This window comes from Microcebus murinus, chromosome 12 (genome assembly GCF_040939455.1).
Source record: "Microcebus murinus isolate Inina chromosome 12, M.murinus_Inina_mat1.0, whole genome shotgun sequence".
NCBI classification, from domain to species: Eukaryota; Metazoa; Chordata; class Mammalia; order Primates; family Cheirogaleidae; genus Microcebus; species Microcebus murinus.
In genome coordinates this window covers 34,697,967-34,717,915 of record NC_134115.1, presented here as the reverse complement: position 1 = coordinate 34,717,915, position 19,949 = coordinate 34,697,967, and the positions used below count along the sequence as shown (strand labels likewise).

Below are 19,949 nucleotides of genomic sequence, written 5' to 3'. Positions count from 1 at the left end.
CCTGGCAGCAGAAGATGAGATTTTTTGAGCTGTAAGAGTAACAATATGAGGGAAGAAGGAGTTGTGGGAGCCTACTCCAATTCCAACTGGAGATTTCTCTCTGTTTCATGAAATTTCTCAATATGAAGCACAAAGATTGAAAATTGTTATTTTTGGCTTATTTTGTTCTGCAGAAGTGGGGATTATATAAGTCATATAAACCAGTCATTTTAGATTTAAATCAAGCTGCTGTTTTCTAATTAGATTTGCATTTTTTTCTTCAAATCCCCCTTCAATCTCAACTCTGAATTCAGTTTTTCCCTAATCGTAAGTCACTTTACTCATTCAAATAAACTTTTCTTGACAATATTTTAAGGTATCCAATACATACATAAAAATCTAAGAATATAAATAAAATAAGGGAAAGTAAGTTTTGACACAATTATTATTTCTGATACAATAAAATGAACAAGTTCCTTCTAGTAATGTATGTTATAGGCCATCTAAACAGATGCATGTGACAAACTGCTATCACATGTGTGAATATTTTAATCAAATTACCTTGACTGTAAGGATGGTGGAAAGTATTTTTTAAAAAAGGAAAATGAAACACAGAAAATAAGTTAGCCTAGTTTAAAGGTATCTAAATAAGGAGTCAAAAGTCTCAGGTCAAAGTTCTGGTGCAGTTAAATATTGGCTGTTTAATCTTGGGTAAAAGTCGCTGAACAGTTCCTTTGTGCCAGCATCCATGATAAGCACTGAGAATACAGAGGTGAAAAACACACAATCCCTTCACTTGAAAACCTTACTTAGTTTTGAATCGCCAAAAATATCAGAGAAATGCCCTATTTCAGACACCAACATTGGTGGATTGGGGTATGCTTACTTTCACTTAAGAATTTCAGAAAATCAAGTCATTTTATGATAAAATCATTATTGTCTCACATACTTTTGAAAAATACAGTTTATTTAAGAATATAAACAGCATAGATATATTTGGTTATCGAATAATAATTTTAAGTATAAACAGAGGTACATGGTCAATATTTAGTTTTTTTTCAGAGAGGATGATATAGATGCTGCTTTTATTTTTGTTTGGTAAAACTATTGGCAAAGTAATGAAACAAAGATACATTGTTTTATAATTGTAAGACCCTTGTATAGTAATTCTTAGCCTCTTTTATCTTATATTCTATCAGCAATTATATCCAGTAGGTTTCAACAAATTAAAAACTACAAAGCCCACACTTTCGGAAAAGGCCATATTTCTTAAGTATTCTGTTATTATGTTTAACATTTATTGTAAGTGGATTTTTTCTTTTTTGTGTGTGTGAGACAGAGTCCCACTCTGTTGCCCAGGCTAAAGTGTTATGGCACTTTAGCTCACAGCAACCCCAAACTCCTGGGCTCAAGCAATCCTCGTGCCTCAGCCTCCCGAGTAGCTGGGACTACAGGCATGCACCACCATGCCCAGCTAATTTTTTCTGTATTTTAGTTGGCCAATTAATTTCTTTCTATTTTTAGTAGAAATGGGGTCTTGCTTTTGCCCAGGCTGGTTTTGAATTCCTGACCTTGAGCCAACCTCCCACCTCAGCCTCCCAGAGTGCTAAGATTACAGGTATGATATTGTAAATGTTAAGTCTAAGAAAAACTGTAGTAGAAATTGTTAAGGCTTTAAAATAAGCAAAAAATATTCCTTTAATAATTAAAAAAGTTATTATATGAACGAGTATAAATTTTACCACCTTAGTAACAGTAAAACACAAAGATATTCAACAGAAAATATTTCCATTAATAGGTTTATCTAAAATTCTACAATATCAGATAGACAAAGCAGAATAATGGTATTGGCATCCAAAGGTCAGGTGATATAGGAATAAAGCCCAGGGGGTGCAAAGCCTATATCAAGGACAAGATTAGTCAAAAGAAATGGAGAAGAAACAGAAGTGAAATGAATATTCCACAGTAAGCAGGGGCTTCAGGAAGCTGGACAATGAAAAGACTTGTGTACATAGGAAGAATTAGAAGAAACTTAGTCCAAGGGGACAGTGAGTAGTACATCAAAGACAGAGTCAGAAGAGATAGTATGCCACAGATATGAGGGTCCGTGAGTTGATGAAATTTTAATGTTAGTTCTGTAGTTCATCTAGGCTCTAGTAGGTTAGAAGACTTCTGGTCTCACTATGGTACTTGGATTCCATGGTACTTGGGTGCCCTAAAATATATTGTAGCTCAGTATTTTTTTTTAATGTTTTAATTTGCTAGATATTCTCAATAAATAAAATGTTATGTCTGAATTAAAATTTATTTTACTTCCTAATGTAAGAATTCCTTGCTTAAACTCAGTATGTAAAACCAGAATTTTAAAAATGAAAGAATTAGTAATGAAATTATTCACTTTACAAATACTGGATTTATTTTTCTTAATTTTTCTATTGTTGTATTTTCACACATTTATATTACCTGGCTAGCCATGTAGGCATTCAAAGTTCCATAACCCCTTAGAGTAAGAGAGAGCTGATCTGAGTGTTGGCTAACAAAGTTGGTGTTTTATTCCAGTTGAGAAATGGTCAATCTATCTTGTATCTGGTCTTCCTTTTACTAGCAGGTCTACTGTTTGAGCCTGTTGTTTGGAACCAGGGAAAATGATTTTTCTATGTAGCTCTTTAAAATGGATCCCTGTCTAAAGAGAGACTTGATCTGTTGCCCTTACTCTCCCCAAAGGTCTCAGCTCTAAATATGAAGTTCTTTCTTTCTACAAACTGTATGTTTGCAGTTTCTTTGCCAATACTCTACTTAATACATTGATGCTTGTATTGAATATGCAGTTATACAGAGGGAAATACAAAACAGAACTGAAGGACAAGAAAAAAATATTTTTACATAAGAAAGAAAACATTCCATAGCATGCTAAGCACTCTCAATTTCCCTTGCATGTTGCCCATCTCTTTACCTCTCATTCCTTCTCCAGTGGGTGGCATTTGGGCTACCCAATCCAAGACCCACAGCTTTCCATCACATTAAGTTTTAGAGAGTTTAAACATGATATTCTCACTACTCAAACTCTCAGAACAGTCTACTTTAATTAGAGCAAGTTGATTATCCTTTACACCTAGATATGTTCCAGGATAGTTCTTACATTCAAATGAAACACATTCAGATGAAACAGATTTGAAGGGCTGCTTATGAAGGACAAAGAAGGCCTGCTCCGGCAATGGTTTTTCACTCTTATGGAGCTGAGGAAACAAGAAAGAACATGATCAGTAGGTGAATGGGAAGTTCAGAGTCAACTTTACCACCCTGTATTAGAAACTAAAAGGAAATAATTATTTTTGAGTTGTTATCTCTAGCAAGCATGCTTAGTGATTAGGGGAGGGGAGGGAGGAAGAAGTGAATAGGGAGCCAAAGAGGTAAGGGGTGGATTTGATTTTATTCACAAAGAGAGGCAGTATGGCTTAGAATGACCAGATCTGCATGCAGCAGTTCTGGATTTGTATCCTCTTTTGACATGTACTATCTTGGGCATTTTGCTTTACCTCTCATGCCTCAGCCTCAGTTTTTCAGTCTAGCTAGCTTTCTAGATCAGTCAATCCCTAATGTACTTACAGACATATAGGCTTCATCTGTATTTATAGTCACTCCCTTCCCCATTGCTCGCATCACTGCTTGAGCTCTGTCACTACCCCACCCCCACGTCTAGGGAAAAATTGTCTTCATGAAACCAGTTCCTGGTGCCAAAAAGGTTGGGGACCACTGTTCTATATTATACTCTCCTGTTTTCTTTCTTGTCTCTACCTTTGGCTTATTTGTTCCTCAAGATATTTATATTTGTTCCTCAAGATATTTGTAATTATTCATTATGACCAATATAATAATGCTATTTACTAACTAAAGAAGAATATGACATGATCAGAATCCTATGATGGGAATGCAGATTATTAGGCTATTTGTAAATCTTGGCACATGGAAATGTTTATGACCTTCCCTTAAGCAGGCTCAGAGTGTGTAATTATTTTTGCATTTGCTTAAGACAACTATATTATACAAAGAAACACTTCCTAGAAGAACATAGTAGTTTCTAAAGCCAAATAGAATTTGATATCCTTCTATATAGCAGTGCTTCTCAAACTTTAATGTATGTATGAATCTCCTGGATATTTGTTAAAATGCTGATTCTGATGAAGTTCTGGAGGAGCCTGAAATTTGACATTTCTTACAAGCTCCCAGGTGATATAGTGCTGCTGGTAGAGACCAGACTTTCAGTAGCAAGCCCATACATGCCATTTCCCTCCCTATTCCAGAAACAAGTCATTAGTAGTATCTGATTGTGTTTTATGTACAATAGCACAAAGTCCTGCAAAATACCCCAACACCCAAATCTACACAATTGAGTGGAGTCAATCGTGACAGCTATAGAATCATATTTCTGTTACCTCCACAGAATGCTCCTTGTTGTTGGCATGCAGCCAGTGGTCTTTCGTAGGAGGACCCAGGTTTACCATTAACATTTTACCATCGACATCATCACCTTACAATTAAGAAATTGCAAATGATAAAGAATTAAGAATTATAACTCATCTTTATTTAAATGAATTTAACACCCAGGAAAAGAGTCTAAAATAACTATTTCATTCACCAAAAGGTATCTTGGAAATATTTGTACTCAAATGAAACTAAAGAGTCATTGGATAAGTAGAGGGTACTTTTCAATTGGAGATAAGTTAAGTTTTCTTATATGCTTTCTAATTGGGAAACTGTGACTCTAATGGGCACTTCTCTGGTCATCAGCATCCCTGTCAACATGTAAAGCCACTAACAGTTGTCCCCCAATATCCAACTCCTCTTCTTGTAGTATAATAGAACATTTCCCAGCCTGCCTTCTTATGGCTAAGTATAGCAACAAGACTAAGTTCTGACCATGGGAGGTGAGAGAAAGTGTCAGGTACAGCTTCCAGGTTGTGCCCTTAAGGAGAAAGAGAATCCTTGCTTCTATCTTTTTTCTGCTGATTGGACATGGTCATGGTAGCAAGTAATCTTGAACCATGCATGTTGGCAGGCAGTGTCACAAGATAGAAGCTAGGTTCTGGACAACCTATTAAGCAGAACTATTATTTTAGCCCTGGCAAAGACAGAAATAAAGTTTATCTAGCTTAAGCTACTGTTATTTTGGATCTCTATTAAATGTAGCCAAATCTTTTTTCTAATTATTAAACTGTAAGATGGATGGGATGGAGTAAACTCTCTAAGAATCTACAATTTTACCATGAGCTTGGATTGGAGAGAACCTTCTGAGACTGTCTTCTTTTCCTGTGGAGGATTTTGGATTTATCTTTACCCCAAACTTAAGAATTCAATTTACAGCTACCCAGCCCTCCAAACTACCTGATTCACTTGAGGAACGCTGAGACTCGTAGTAACGCAGTAACACCTTTTCTGAAAGATAATGTATAAAATTCCTTTGGTGAAATATTTTATCAAAAGTTTTCAGTTCCAACATACATATAAAATTAGAAAATATCTTCCTCATTTATTATATATCAATAAAAGCAAAACTTTTGTGTTTTGGGAAAGGTCTCAAATGTATGAATGTACTCTGGTGAATTCTTTAACACAGTTATTAAAATATTTAAAATATTGTTCATAGCATTGGTATATTCTTTTATTGAAAGCTGTACTCTGGTGATATTGATAAGGCTGGAGAGATCAGTGGGTAATTTACAGATAATGGATAATTTACATATGGTCACTCCTTTCACCCCTCACAATAGATGCCAATTCTCAATATCAACATTCTTCCCTGATGAACCCTGATTACACTTCTGAATCCTTCACAACATAGTGATTTTCAGTCATCTACTGTCAAGGCTTTGGAGTTAGCATGATCTGTTTGCCATGTCTAAGTTAATCCATTGTTTATGGTTTGGTAGATTTAAAGTAAAAATACTAGTCATCATTATATCATTATAAACAAAAGGAAATATTCTACCTTTCTTGTCATCTTTTTTTAAGTCTTCAATATAGATCTCATAACTTCCATCCTCCAAAACAAAAGTAATGGATTGATCATTGTATGTGCTTAGGGAAGCAAAAGATTCTGTAATAGGTGAAATTCCTGTCATTAAGAATTCAAAAAAACTTATTGTTAGGAACAATTCTTTTGGCAACTTAAAAAAAAATGCTTTCTCAAAGGATTTTTTTTTTTTTTTTTTTTAACAATTTGAGCTACACTTTGTCATTGTTATATAGATGAAAGTCTTTGGCACAAGCTTCACATAGCTCAAAGGCTGAGGTGTCACACCTGAATGGGTTTAAAGGTACTAGTCTCCTGCACAAAGACCCTGGAAGGCTATGTAATATATTATGGGAGGGTTTGGTGGAGAGGAAGAAGATGGAAAGTGATAGACATTGCTTGAGGAAACCTCCACTTCCTGACTCCCTGTGGTTTGGGCCCTGTGAGAAAGAAGGGACTGTATTTCAATAGGCATGGATAAATAAATGTCCTTCTACAAGGTGTGGCATCACTCAGAGATTTCCAACAGTCCTGAGGAATGTAGGTGTGAGCCTTCTTCTATCCTCTGCCTAAATAGCAGGGAAACTTAGTGCACTGCTCCCAACTTTTCTTAAAATATCACAGCACGTGTAGAAAATGATAATATTTTTACAGCCTGATGAGGTAATCTGGAGCAGATTTAAGGACTACCTATATGGGGCTTAGAAAAAATCATATTTTCTTTACATTATAGAATTATGCTAAGAAAAAATAATATAAGGCCGGGCGCTGTGGCTCACGCCTGTAATCCTAGCTCTTGGGAGGCGGAGGCGGGCGGATTGCTCAAGGTCAGGAGTTCAAAACCAGCCTGAGCAAGAGCAAGACCCCGTCTCTACTATAAATAGAAAGAAATTAATTGGCCAACTGATATATATATAAAAAATTAGCCGGGCATGGTGGCGCATGCCTGTAGTCCCAGCTACTCGGGAGGCTGAGGCAGAAGGATCACTCAAGCCCAGGAGTTTGAGGTTGCTGTGAGCTAGGCTGACGCCACGGCACTCACTCTAGCCTGGACAACAAAGTGAGACTCTGTCGCAAAAAAAAAAAAAAAAATAATATACAAAATATTAAGGAGAATATTAAATTGAATTTTTATATGGAATTCAAAGTAAATGATTTAGAAATACTTAATGAAGAACTTCAGTATTACTTCTGGGAATTTATATCAGGAATAATACTTGAAATGGCAACATTCAATTTCCTGGTCATGTTTTCTTAGTGATTCTCTCATCAACTTGGAACTTTGAATAAGTAGGTGATAAAATTTAAAACCATTTTAACTACTATTTAAAATGCATATTGTAACCATACAGCCTAGTCAAAAAAAAAGAAAAAAGAAAAGAAATAAAAAAATAAAATGCGTAAAGTGTTGAAATTATATCTAGAGACTATAGTAGCTCTTTCTTTTATTTCATGGTCAAAATGTTGAAATTTGGGCAGATTATATGTTTTTGTTAAAAGGACAATATAATTTCACCAAGAATAATGTATATGGGATTATAGTCCATAGCAAGCATTCAAAATGATGGAGTGCTAACTATAGAATGCACATGCATTGCTAGAACATCTACCATGCACCTAGTTTGGATACCATTAAATGGGCACATCAGCTGCAAATGGACAGAAGTTTCTAATACAAGTGAAGACACAGAGTTGGGGCTTCACCTCGAGTAGCACTTGCCAGGGTCCTGTGTCTTACCTCCCTCCTCACCCCCACACTACCCTGTGACCAGTCACACCTGTGGTCCTTGGAACATGAAATCTTTTAGTATGTCTCTGGATCTCAGGCACACCAAAGGCAAAATGCTCCACAGTAGACTGCTGTCGATAGGCAGTGAATGACAGAGATTCTTTTCCACCTGCAGGACAGGGTTGAGATAGAGGTGGACTGTCAGTCCCCACTCTGCACAAATGCCCCTGTGAGGATTCCCAGTGGAGGCTGCTTGCTGACAGTGGTGACTGACTTCAGGGCTTTGGTCACCCCATGGTCTGAAGGGATCTCTTGGCACACTTACACCCCAGTTGGGCACACCCATTGGAGAGCAGGAGGAAGAAAACTCATCCCAACACCCATAAGGCAAGCACTATTAACATTTTAGTTTACTTTCTTTAAATAAAAAAAATCACTTAAAATATTGTAAACATATATAATTTTGTATCCTCTGTTTTCACTTAACATTATAACATAACCATTTCTCTCATGCTATTAAAATCTCTTGGCCGGGCGCGGTGGCTCACGCCTGTAATCCTAGCTCTCTGGGAGGCCGAGGCGGGCGGATTGCTCGAGGTCAGGAGTTCGAAACCAGCCTGAGCAAGAGCGAGACCCTGTCTCTACTATAAATAGAAAGAAATTAATTGGCCAACTAATATATATAGAAAAAATTAGCCGGGCATGGTGGCGAATGCCTGTAGTCCCAGCTACTTGGGAGGCTGAGGCAGGAGGATTGCTTGAGCCCCGGAGTTTGAGGTTGCTATGAGCTAGGCTGACGCCACGGCACTCACTCTAGCCTGGGCAACAAATCGAGAATCTGTCTCAAAAAAAAAAAAAAAAAATCTCTTTATATGCCCTTTTGAAAATGGCTAGAAAACAGTTCATCATCCTTATTCTTTCCCAGAAGGAATATTTGGGTGACAAAAAAATTATATATTTAAATGTGGTAGGTGAATGCGAATAGATACCCACCACTGTTGCCAGGGAATATACAGTTCCCCTTACCTGTTTGTGGTGGGTTCTTTCCTAAAGAAGGCCTTTTGCTGGTTCTTTTCCTGATGTAACAGGCCCTCTTTTCTATGGTAAGGCCAGATCGTAGCTCCATAGAGTACAAATGGCAAACTTCTTCAGTCTTCTGCTGGGATTCTAAACAATTAAACAAATGGTGAGATTGTTTTATTCCATTCACCTTTGTTCTTTTACAAACCTTGAGTATAGCAGGCCAAGAAACCAAGTTCAGCTTCACAGTATCTTATCAGAAACCTTTGGGGCCAGTTATGTCTCACAATTCAGAGTTTTTAGATTTTAGGATTGTAATATAGAGCATATACTGAATATATGTGCCCCCAGGAGGAACTGGGGCAGAACTCCATAATAAAATATTAGTTGATTTTATAGTGAAACACAGGAAAATTTACACAAAGTGCAATAAAGACCTCATGTAAGTTCAGATCAGGATTTACCTGACAAAATGAATTCAGGTCATATTTTGCTTCCAAATGAATTATGAAAACTTTAGGTCTTTAGAAAAAAATGTTTTCAGAATTCCATATAAGGGAGTATGGGCCTACATCCAACATATATTAACCTGTTACTGAAAGCTCAGCCCCTTGTCCATGAGGCTGAATCAGAAGAATGAAGACTAGCAGTTTGAGGAGGAAGGAAAGAGAGTTTACTTTGCTGACAAAGGAGGAAATATGGTAGATGTTTAATGGTTTCAAAATTCCATATTTCCTGAACATAGGCAGAAATATAGAGCTTTTAAAGGCAGGGATCTTGGCCTCAGGCAATTATTGTAGTTAACTATTCTAATTGTTTCATCTCTGGCAAAAACAAAGCCTGTGAATTCTGCCAGGGCAGTGGGGGGTGGGGAGGGGCTGCAGTGCTGGCACCACCTGGGAGTTTTAACAAAAGACTTAGCCTGCTACAGGCTTGCAGGCCAGGCTGCAGTTCCCAAAAGGGTGGAGGAAGTTTTAAAAAGACAGAAAATCTTTTTTCTCCAGGCCATTCCTTCTGTTACAAACCTTTGCCTAACTGAGGGAGAACTTTTATTCATATGAAATCTATAATCTTTTCTACTTATCTAGAATATACTTTTGAATAATATTGAAAGCATAGCTATAGTCTATAAAGATTATTGACATTAAAATAATTGCCAAGCCAGGAGTGGTGGCTCATGCCTGTAATTCCAGTGACTCAGGAGGCTGAGGAGGGAGGATCACTTAAGCCCAGGAGTTTGAGATCAGCCTGTGCAAGACAGTGAGATCCCACCTCTAAAAAAAAAAATTTTTTTTAATTTTTTAAAAACCTGACTGTAAAGGTGGCCTTGCTGAAATAACAGGAAAATATTTATTCCCATAATTTTCTAATGGTAGCTAGAGCTCAATCCCATGAGCTCTCTTTCCTCCTAGCTAACAGGTACCCTGCAGAGCTGTTTTTTCACAGCATCTAAAAGGAGCCCAGCGGACAAAAAGGAAACATAAATTTTTCTTTTCTACAGTTGCTAGACCTATTGACTAAAACTGCCTTTAGAATCTGTTTCTATAGCCTAAAGGTGTTCCTGAGAAGCCCCTGGATAGCCAGCAGAGGTGCAAATGCCAGGCCTCAGATCCTCCCAAAAATCCTATCTTAAGGGCTAGATTGCAGACAAGATCTTTGACATCTGATAGCCACTTCTGTTGTTATCTGTCTGCTAAGAGGAAAGGGAGGGGAGATAGCCTTCACAATACCCTGTTAATTTGGCTACAGCCATAAATCATCTTCACCTCCCCCGTTTTACAATTCCTAAATAAAAAGCCTAAATACCTGATTCTCTCTGCCAACATACTTTTCCATTTCCTCTCTTGTGTTTGGTCCTTTCTCACTTTGGGAAAGTTAAATAAACTTCTTCTTTCTATCCTAATCTTTGGAGAAATTTTTCTCAAACCCAGGTACACCTGCTCGACACAAACACTCCACCCTAACATTGATATATACTGAGTATCTACAGTGAGCCACTCACTATGCTAATAATTTTACATACTTCTTCATTTAATCATTTACAATAATCCTACAAAATAGATATTATTATCTCCATTTAACAGGTGATTATCTGAGGCCCTCAGGAGTCATGATATTTGCTCAAGGTCACAGGGCTGGTGAGAAATTGTGACCAAAGTGTGTCTAATACCAAAGTTTTCTTTCCACTACCATCCACTTACCTCCATCTAAAAATATGCTACACAGCAATTTGAGGGACTAACAAAATGCAAATTCAAATTAAATCAGTTAAAGTAAAAAAGTTAATTATTCAGTAATTCTTATTTCATTTAGCAAAGAAAAATTTGAATTTCAAGTAAAAACTTAAATTTGCTACTTCAATATTTTTAAAAGGCTTTCAGAGTCAGAAAAGCAAATTGTAACATGAGTTGTAGAATCTCAACTTTTAACATTATACTAAATGAATTATCAAGGAATTTATACAATATAGTCAAATTTTAATTCACAGTAATTCATCAAAGAAAATAATTTTCTGTGACTCTATGATTTCTTTTAATTCTCCAGAATATTTGTTTTCCTAAAATAATGCTTTTCAAAGTCAAATGGAATAAACTTTTATTAGCTACTATTTTGAGTTCTCCGTATCTTAACTCCCCAATTCAGATGGGCAGCTACCTTTAAGTATCTTCAACTATCTGAACAGGGGAAGACCACTTAATTATATTCACATCTATAGTTATTAATTATTATATATTATATAGTTATATATTATTATATATCATATCATATAGTTATAGTTATTGTTTGTTATATTATATATTGTTATATTATGTATTATATCATTAATAGTTATTAATTATTAATTATATTGTTAATTATATTCACACCTGGAACTCTCTAACATTGCTTCATAATTCAAAGATACCAACTACAGTATCTCACATTTATATACTACTGGCTTTACAATTACAACATAATTTATAAAGCTAACTAGTAGCAAAGTCAGCATTGCTCTTGTTCTCCTGACAACTAATTTAATACAATACTTTATTAACAGTTGTCTTAGTCTATTTTCTGCTGCTATGACAGAATACTCTTCACTGGGTAATTTATAAAGAAAAGAAACATATTTCTCACAGTCCAGGAGGCTGGCAAATCCAAGAGCATGGTGCTGGCATCTAGTGAAGGCCATCCTTAGCAGAAGTGTAGAAGGCAGAAATAAGCCCACAAGACACAGCAAAGAAATTGGGTGAACTTGCTTTTAAAACAAACTCAGTCTTGTGATAACTAACCACTTCCATGATAACACCATGAATTCCATTCATGAGGGTGGACCTCTCATGACTAACAGTCTTCTTAAAGGTTTTTCCTCCTTTGAAGGCAAAGTAATACAACTTCTCTTTCCTTCTCCTCAAACCACTTGTTCTCTTTCTTCTGATATGGCCTTGAGATCAAATGCTGAGCTTCCATTAATACTGCCACTCAAAGAACCAGACTATGGTTGACAGAAACTAGAGAAGTAAATTACTTCACTTTTCATTCCTTCCACAAGCACCTATTTTGCCAAGGTCTCTTTTCAGTGCTTACTACCCTTGATCTGTGTCATTTCACTCTTGAAACCTCTTCCTTCTTTGAACCCCGCTTGCCTTATTGCCATATCATCAGTCTTCTTAGGTTCTTCTGTTTCTCTTTGATCAGTTTACCTCAGTCTCTATTAGTTACTCCTCCTCTGCCTGCTCCTAAAATGTTGGTATTCCCCAAGGTTTTGTCTTTTGCCTTCTCCTCTTGCTCTGAAGTTTCTTTCTGAGCAGTCTTATTTGTTCCAATGACTTTAATCGCCTTTTTAGAGGCAGATAACTCCCCAAACTGCCACAAACTGTAACTCTATCTTCAATTTTTCTCCTGAGCTTCCTAACAGTTGTTGTTTCTCCAAAGGGCATTTTGCCTCAGATACCTTAAAGCATCTCTATCTATTTCTATATATATCCTCCTGAATTCTGGACATCTCCACCTGGATGACCTACAATTACCCTAACCTAAAATATACTCCATTTTATGTTACCATAACAGAATACCACAGGCTGGGTAGTTTCTAAAGAAAAGAGATTTATTAGGTTCAGAGCTCTGGAGGCTGGGAAGTCCAAGATTGAAGGGCTGCATCTGGTGAGGACCTTCTTACTGTGTCTTAATATGCCTGAAAGCATCATATGTTAAGACAATGTGCAAGACAGAGAAAGGATGGGGGTCAAATTTCATCCTTTTATCAGGAAGCCACTCCTGTGATAATGGCATTAATCCATTCATGAGGGCAGAGCCCTTGTGAGCTAATCACATCTTAAAGATCCTACCTCTTGTCACAATTGCAATTAAACTTGAACATGAATTTTGAGAGAGACAGAGACAGAAAGGCAGTCACATAACTTTTATTAAAATATATTATAATTGTTTTATTATTTATTGTTAATCTCTTACTATGTCTAATTTATAAATTAAACTTAATCATAGGTATGTATGTGTATGAAAAAACAGTATATATAGTGTTTGTACTATCTATGGTTTCAGGTATCCACTTGGGGGTCTTGGAAAGTATTCTCCATGGATAACGGGAGACTGAAAGGGGCAGCCTTGCAGTGGATAACAGCTATTTGTTGAGGTAACTGAGCTGCCTGTATGAGTTGTAGGATGAGATTAGCATGTTTGACAGAAGTGCCTTGTGCAGTGAGAAGTCCTTGTTCTTTCCAGATGGCTGCATGAGAGTGTAGAATATGATAGGCATACTTAGAGTCAGTGTAGATGTTTATTCTTTGATCTTTACCTAATTGTAAGGCCTGAAACAGGGCGATTAGCTTTGCCTTTTGAGCAGAGGTGCCAGATGGTAGAGGAGCACTCTCTGCTATATGAGTAGTGGTGACAATAGTGTATCCTGCCTTGTGATAGCCATCTCAAACATAGCTACTCCCATCAATGTAACAACTATGATCTGGGCAAGGTAGTTGGGAATTAGAGAGGTCTGGTCTTACTGCAGTGGATTCCTCCAAGATTCCTAGGCAGGCGTGTTCTAGGGGCTCAGGAGAAATGGGAAGCAGGTTAGCGGGGTTTAAAGCTAAACATAGGAGAAGAATAATAGAAGAGTTATTTATAAGTTAGGTTTGGTACTGAGTAATACAGATAGAGGTTAGGAAGTGATGAGCTCTGTTGTTTAAGATGTTGAGAACCTGATGAGGGGTATAGACCTGAGTTGGCTATCCATAAGTCAGTTTGTTAGCTTCTTGGACAAGGAGTGCTGTGGCTGCCAGGGCTCTTAGACAGGATGTCCATCCCTTAGCAGTGTTATCCAAATTCTTAAAAGAAATAAGTGACAGCTTACAATCCAGTCTTTTGTCCTAATACCCCAAGAGCAACTGTCCCCTATTCACGCATATACAGATAGAAAGGCTGGCTGAGGTTAGGAGTGGCTAGAGGGGCTTCTCCCAGTGCAGCATTCAGGCCCTTAAAGGCTTGCAGGAGAGGGGACTTGCAATCTAAAGATTCTTGTTCTGGGCCTCAGAGGGCCTCATATAGGGGTTTAGCAATGAGCCCATACTGGGGAATCCATATATGAAAATAGCCTGTTAACCCCCAAAAAGCTCTAAGATTCCTTTTGGCTGCCAGGGAATCCATAGAGGAAATAAATTATTTGCACTGGTCGGTATAGCTTGCTTTCCTGGAGATAACTGGGATCCCAAGTAAGTGACTCTGGGTTGTTTAATCTGAGCCTTTCCTGATGAAACCCCATATCCTTTATGTGCTAAATGAGTGAGGAGAGTGATAGTGTTATGAAGTGAAGTAAGATGGTCAGGACTGCAAAGGAGGAGATCATCAACATACTGGAGAAGTGAGCTGTCAGGTAGAGAGAGTATATACAGGTCCTGGGTGAAAGCCTGTCCAAAGAGGTGGGGGCTATCTTGGAACACTTGGGGCAAAGATGTCCACGTGGGCTGTTGTGAATGATTTGTGTCAGGTCAGTCCAGTTGAAAGCAAATAGATCTTGGGAGTCAAGAGAGAAAGGTATTGTGAAGAAGGCATCTGTGAAGTCAAGGACAGTGAAAACCTGTGTCTTGGGTGGTATAGTACTAAGCAGGGTGTAAGGAATGGAGACTACAGGATGTAGGGGGATAATGGCTTCATTAATGATGCATAGGTCCTGGACCAGGCAGTAGGAACTGTCAGGCTTCCTCATGCAAGGATAGGAATATTATAGGGAGAGTTGGTAAGGTGAAAGAGGCCAGACTATAGAAACTTAGGGGCCTGAGTCACCTGAGGTCATCTAGCTTAAGAGGGTATTGAATCCTGTGGTATAAGTGAGTAGGGTCTTTGAGGGAGATAGAAATGGGGTGTCTATGTTGTGCCTTTCCTGAGGTGCTGGTGTTGCACACCTCAGGGGGCACCTTTTGAGGTACCTCAATAGGAACAAAGATATGGGAGGCTCTGAGGAGGGTATGATAATGCTTTCCCTAAAAACCCAAGGAAGGGAACTGGGGAAGCCAAAAGGAGTTGGGTGCCTAATACCATCGTATCTCTTCCCAACAATGGGTGAGGCAATTGGGGAGCACCAGAAAGGAGTGTATAAAACTTGATCTCTCAGTGAGCAACGGCGCAGTGAAGTATGGGGGGGGGGCGTAGGGGGGGGGCTGTTGTATTTTACCATCCACTCAGATAATGGAGATAGGAGAGGAAAATAGGGGTCCAGGAAATTCAGGAAGAGCAGAGTAAGTGATCCCTGTGTCCAGTAAAAATTTAATTTGCTTACCTGCTATAGAGAGAGTTACCCTAGGCTTAGGCCATTTTGATATAGTGAAGTGGAGCCAAATCCAGAGCCAGGGCTCATCAGTAGGACTGAAGCAGTCCCAGAAGGTCTGTGGGCATGGAGGGGGCCTGCACAGGGGGGTTCGCTGCCTCTGCAGGACGAGTGTAATCTCCCCTCTTAAGAAGGGGACACTCACTCTTTCAGTGCCCTTCCTTTTTACAGTTGGGGCATGATCCTGGCAGAACCCGTTTCCCGGGGCACTCCTTTCTCCAATGCCCTAGCTGGTTGCAGGCAAATCAGGGTGTAGTTCCCACAGCAGGCTGCTGTCCTAGTGTCTTCTTGCCTGAGCCTCCAGGGTATCCGTTCTGACTCTGAAAATTTTCTCCCACAATGGTAGCCACCATTTGAAAGCTGCCTTCTGCTCTAGGGCCCGTTGCTGGTCCCTTTGCCTTTTTTCCTCTCTCCTTTCCTCATCTTGGTTATTAAAGACCTTGAAGGCCAGGTCTAAAAGTTTCGCTTGTGGGGTATGAGGTCCCTTCTCAAGCTTTTGGAGTTTACCCTGAATATGGAAGGCTGATTGGGAGATGAAGTGCATGGCTAAGATAGTTTCTCCCTCCCTGGAATTAAGATCTAAATTAGTAAAGAGGCAATATGCCTTGGGTAGTTGTGAAAGGAAAAGAGCCAGGTTTTCATCCTGGTACTGAGTAATTTCTTTAACTCTATCATAATTTACAGGTTTAGCAGTGGCCCTCTTCATCTCCTCTGTGAGACAGGAAAGCATATGGTCTCATTGCTCCCCATGAGGAGATTCCTGTTGGTAATCCCAATGTGGGTCTTGTTCTGGGACCACAGTGAATCTGACCATATAAGCTTCACACTGCCTTCAATTAAGATAATCTGTGTACTCCCTAGCCTTAGACCAAATATGAGCTCTTTCCTCAGTAGTAGTACAAGTGGAGCAAATTACATGGACATCTCTCCATGACAGTTCATAGGAAAGACCGAGGTATTCAAATTCCTTAGAGAACTTTGAAGGATCAGCCAAGAAGCTGTTCAGTTTGATCTCTATTTGAGACAGATCAGACATAGAAAAAGGGACATGGACTCTGAGGATACCTTTGGCATCAGCAACTTCCTGGAGAGGGAGCTGGAGCACAGGTGGGGAGGGGTTTGGGAATGGCAGCCAGAGCAGGTGTGGCCAGGTGAGAGGGGTGGAGGTGGAGAAGAAGAAGGAGGGGGAGAAGTAGAGGGCAGTGAAAGTGGTGGAGTTAAAGGGGAGGCAGCGCTGAAGGAGAATGCTGGTAAGGAGGGAGAGTAGGGGGAGCTGAGAGAGGAATGTCATCTAAGTCAGAGGAAGTCAGAAGAAGAAGAGGGTAGGGAAGTAGAAGTAACATGTGAGAGGTAGAATGGACAAGGGGATATTTAACAAGTTCAAAGAAGGCCTTTACGTAGGGAACTTCAGACCATTTGCCATGTTGGCAATAATAGGATCAAGTTGCAGGATGGTGTTATGATTTAGAGATCCATTCTTGGGCCAGACCTTCTGGTCACCTAACTTATGTTGTGGCCAGCCTGTATTACAACAGAAGACTAAGCGTTTAGGTTGGAGATCAGTGAGTTCCAAAGTTTTCAAATTCTTAAGAAGACAACCCAATGGGAAATCCTTAGGTGGAGCCGATTGGATGTTGCCCATGACAACTAGGGGAAACAAAAGGATGTTTTAGGGATTGTTACGTGTTGCCAGATGTCTGAGAGAGCATCCCCAAAAATCTAAGTTAGACCAAAACCTAGTGATCTGGGCCAGAGAATATGTATTCCCAGCCTCTGACTCATATTGTGATCTTGAAGTTTTCCCTGTTGCCAGGTGTCCCTGGGTCTGGGTGATGACTGATGGGGGGCAGTGCCCCCTTGAGAAAGAGTGGTTAGGAAGCATCCCTCCTTGCCACCCTCCCAAGTAGTATACCCAGTGCCAGGTTGTTTTCTTGACTAAGACAAACCAAACCAAATCGAAAAGCCACCACTCTCCACTTCGTGTATATGACCATTCCCAAAGTTCCCAGAGACCAGGAGACTCACCAAATTCTCAACAGTTTGAAGGCACTGAGAGGAATGTCCTAGGAATTGCAGAGAAGGAAGCAGTTTCAAGATTGAAGCAGCTCCATGTCCAGAGGTAGAAGAGTGAGAGGATGAGATAGTCCCCCCACAGAAGAGAAAAGTAACTTCCCCCCATATGGAGGCAGAGAAAAGTCCCAGTGCAGGCCACCAGATGTTAGAGTGGAGATGCTGGTGCACTCGGGTTTTGAGAAAGATTTCTCTGGACAAAGATTGATTAGGATAGAAAGAAAAGGTTTATTTACTTTTCCCTGGTGGGGGTGGGGAAAAGGACCAGCATGGAGGTAGAAAGAGGAATAATGTGCTGGCCCCAAAACCCAGCTATCCAAGGCTTTTTAAAGGGGGTTGTAAAAATGGCAAGGTATAGTTGAGAAACTGCTGTATCCACTCCATTCTTTCTTAGTGGCAGCAGGTGGGTAACAAAACTGCAAGGATGTCAAAGTCCAAGAGTTGGCCCTCCTGCCTTTCCTTGGAGAAGGGATCATTACAGGGGCTGTGACTCTCTGCTCGATGTATGGTTGAGGCTTGGAGCTTGTACCCTGCTGTTCACTCAGAATCTCTTTAGGCTGTAAAAGGCAGATTCTCAAAAATCAGTTTTGAAAGAGAGAGATGTACATCTCTTTTCTGTTCACTGAGCTCTTTTCAGAAGTTGTGCAAAACAGAATTCCTGGAGAGTGCCTGTTAGGAAAAGAACTCATAGAATTGATCTGTAACCATTACTGGGGAAATTGTGGGATTAGATATTTTCCTGTTATTTTTGCAAGGCTGCCCCTTTCAGGGACTACTAGTATTAAAGTGAGCCAATATTATTGGAAAGGAAGATCTGCTAAAGGATAATAAAAATAATGTGATGAATTCTAAACCCATATAAATTAAGAGTCTCATGCTCTACCGACTGAGCTAGCCGGGCACCGGTAAACCCATATAAATTATTTGGAGATTATCACTATCCTCTAAATGATGTAGTTAAGTAGTCTGGGCCACTGCACCCTTAAGGAAGGGATTACTTATGCTTTAACACCAGCAACTCTGGCATAAACTCTGGGCTACTCCCTCATTACAGCATCTATAAAGAGCCCACATTTCCTGGGGTACAAAGAAAATGCATTTATTAGGAGGGAATTTGGGGATGTGGGGTATAACTTCCATCAAGTCACTGTTTCTGCAGAGAACATTTTGACTCAGCTGCCAATAAAAGGACTCATTTAACTATGATTTCCTGGCCATTCAGAAACTACAGTCAAATTAGTGTTTTCTCTGGTTACCAAAGAGCAATGTGTGGTGTGCCAGAGCCTCAGGGAGGACAGAATGGGATAGAAATGCAATTCTTTAACACTCCTTTCTCTTCTAGCTTTAAAGATATTCACAGAAATGGAAAGGAACATGAAAGACAAGGATATGCCAGTACTCACCATCACTCCTTTTCCTACATCTTCTCTCCAGTGCACCACGACTCTGTTAATGCTTTTGTACTACTGCTCCCATATGAATTTGGAGTATAAATTTTTAAGATTACTTCCCAGGACAAATAATTTTAAGGATCAAAGAGGAAGACGGCCCTTTAATATTGGAACTATAGCTGTTACCTGATCCTATTTAGCTTTTGTCTTATTCAAACTATTAATTTTAAACTTGATAGACTTAAGCATCATTTGTTGGTTCTGCTTTATTTGAGCCCTAGATTATTCAAATATCTTCACTTATTATTCTCTCCTTTATCAATAGTCACAAGTCACAACCACTTGCTTGGTACACCAACAGTTTTAATAAATATTTGTTGAATGAAAGTAGATCAGTTTAAAATTTTGTTAGTTAATTAGGGAAAAGATTTGGGGGATTTGGTGGTAGGAGATGTGGGGGGAGAGAAATGGTTGATGTAAAAGGCTATAATTAAGTTTATCACCATTCACAGAATTAAATGATCTGAGTTAGTCTTGTCTGGTGATGTATGAAATAAATAAAAGTTGGCTAAGTATAGTCTGTTCAAAACCAAAGGCTGCAGCTGTATCATACTTTTGTGAGACATCTCTTTTGATTTCAGTTCTTGTATTCTTAGTAGCTTTTGATAAGATAACCTATATGAACATTGGAATAATAAAGATTTGATAACAGATAAACAGATAAAAATAGTATAGAAAATATTCCAAAATGCTTACTTATCAGCTCGTAAGGTTTCACCAAGGCTTTGTTTGCTGTGCTGTTCAGCTTTGCTACGGAAATTTTCTTGGTTGAATACTTCATTTTAGGCTTCATTTTTTATGCTTCTGTTGGATTAAAATATGGCATTAATTCAATTGTTTCAACTTGAAAACAAGCAAAAACAACAGTGGCTA

At 38.9% G+C, this 19,949-nt stretch overlaps 1 protein-coding gene across 3 annotated transcripts in view; it reads right to left on the bottom strand.

The window, feature by feature from the left end:
* Window positions 1-925: 925 nt before the first annotated feature.
* Window positions 926-19,949, bottom strand: part of IL33 (interleukin 33) — a 44,191-nt gene continuing 25,167 nt past the window's right edge. For all 3 annotated transcript variants that reach the window (XM_012738231.3, XM_012738210.2, XM_076008687.1), the window contains 7 exons: window positions 19,773-19,880; window positions 8,745-8,885; window positions 7,768-7,887; window positions 5,966-6,091; window positions 5,362-5,412; window positions 4,413-4,507; window positions 926-3,215 (listed from right to left, as the gene is read on the bottom strand). In XM_012738231.3, the coding sequence (XP_012593685.1) occupies window positions 3,000-3,215; window positions 4,413-4,507; window positions 5,362-5,412; window positions 5,966-6,091; window positions 7,768-7,887; window positions 8,745-8,885; window positions 19,773-19,869 (846 nt within the window). In that variant the 5' untranslated portion in view covers window positions 19,870-19,880 and the 3' untranslated portion in view covers window positions 926-2,999. The remainder of the gene's footprint in view (window positions 3,216-4,412; window positions 4,508-5,361; window positions 5,413-5,965; window positions 6,092-7,767; window positions 7,888-8,744; window positions 8,886-19,772; window positions 19,881-19,949) is intronic.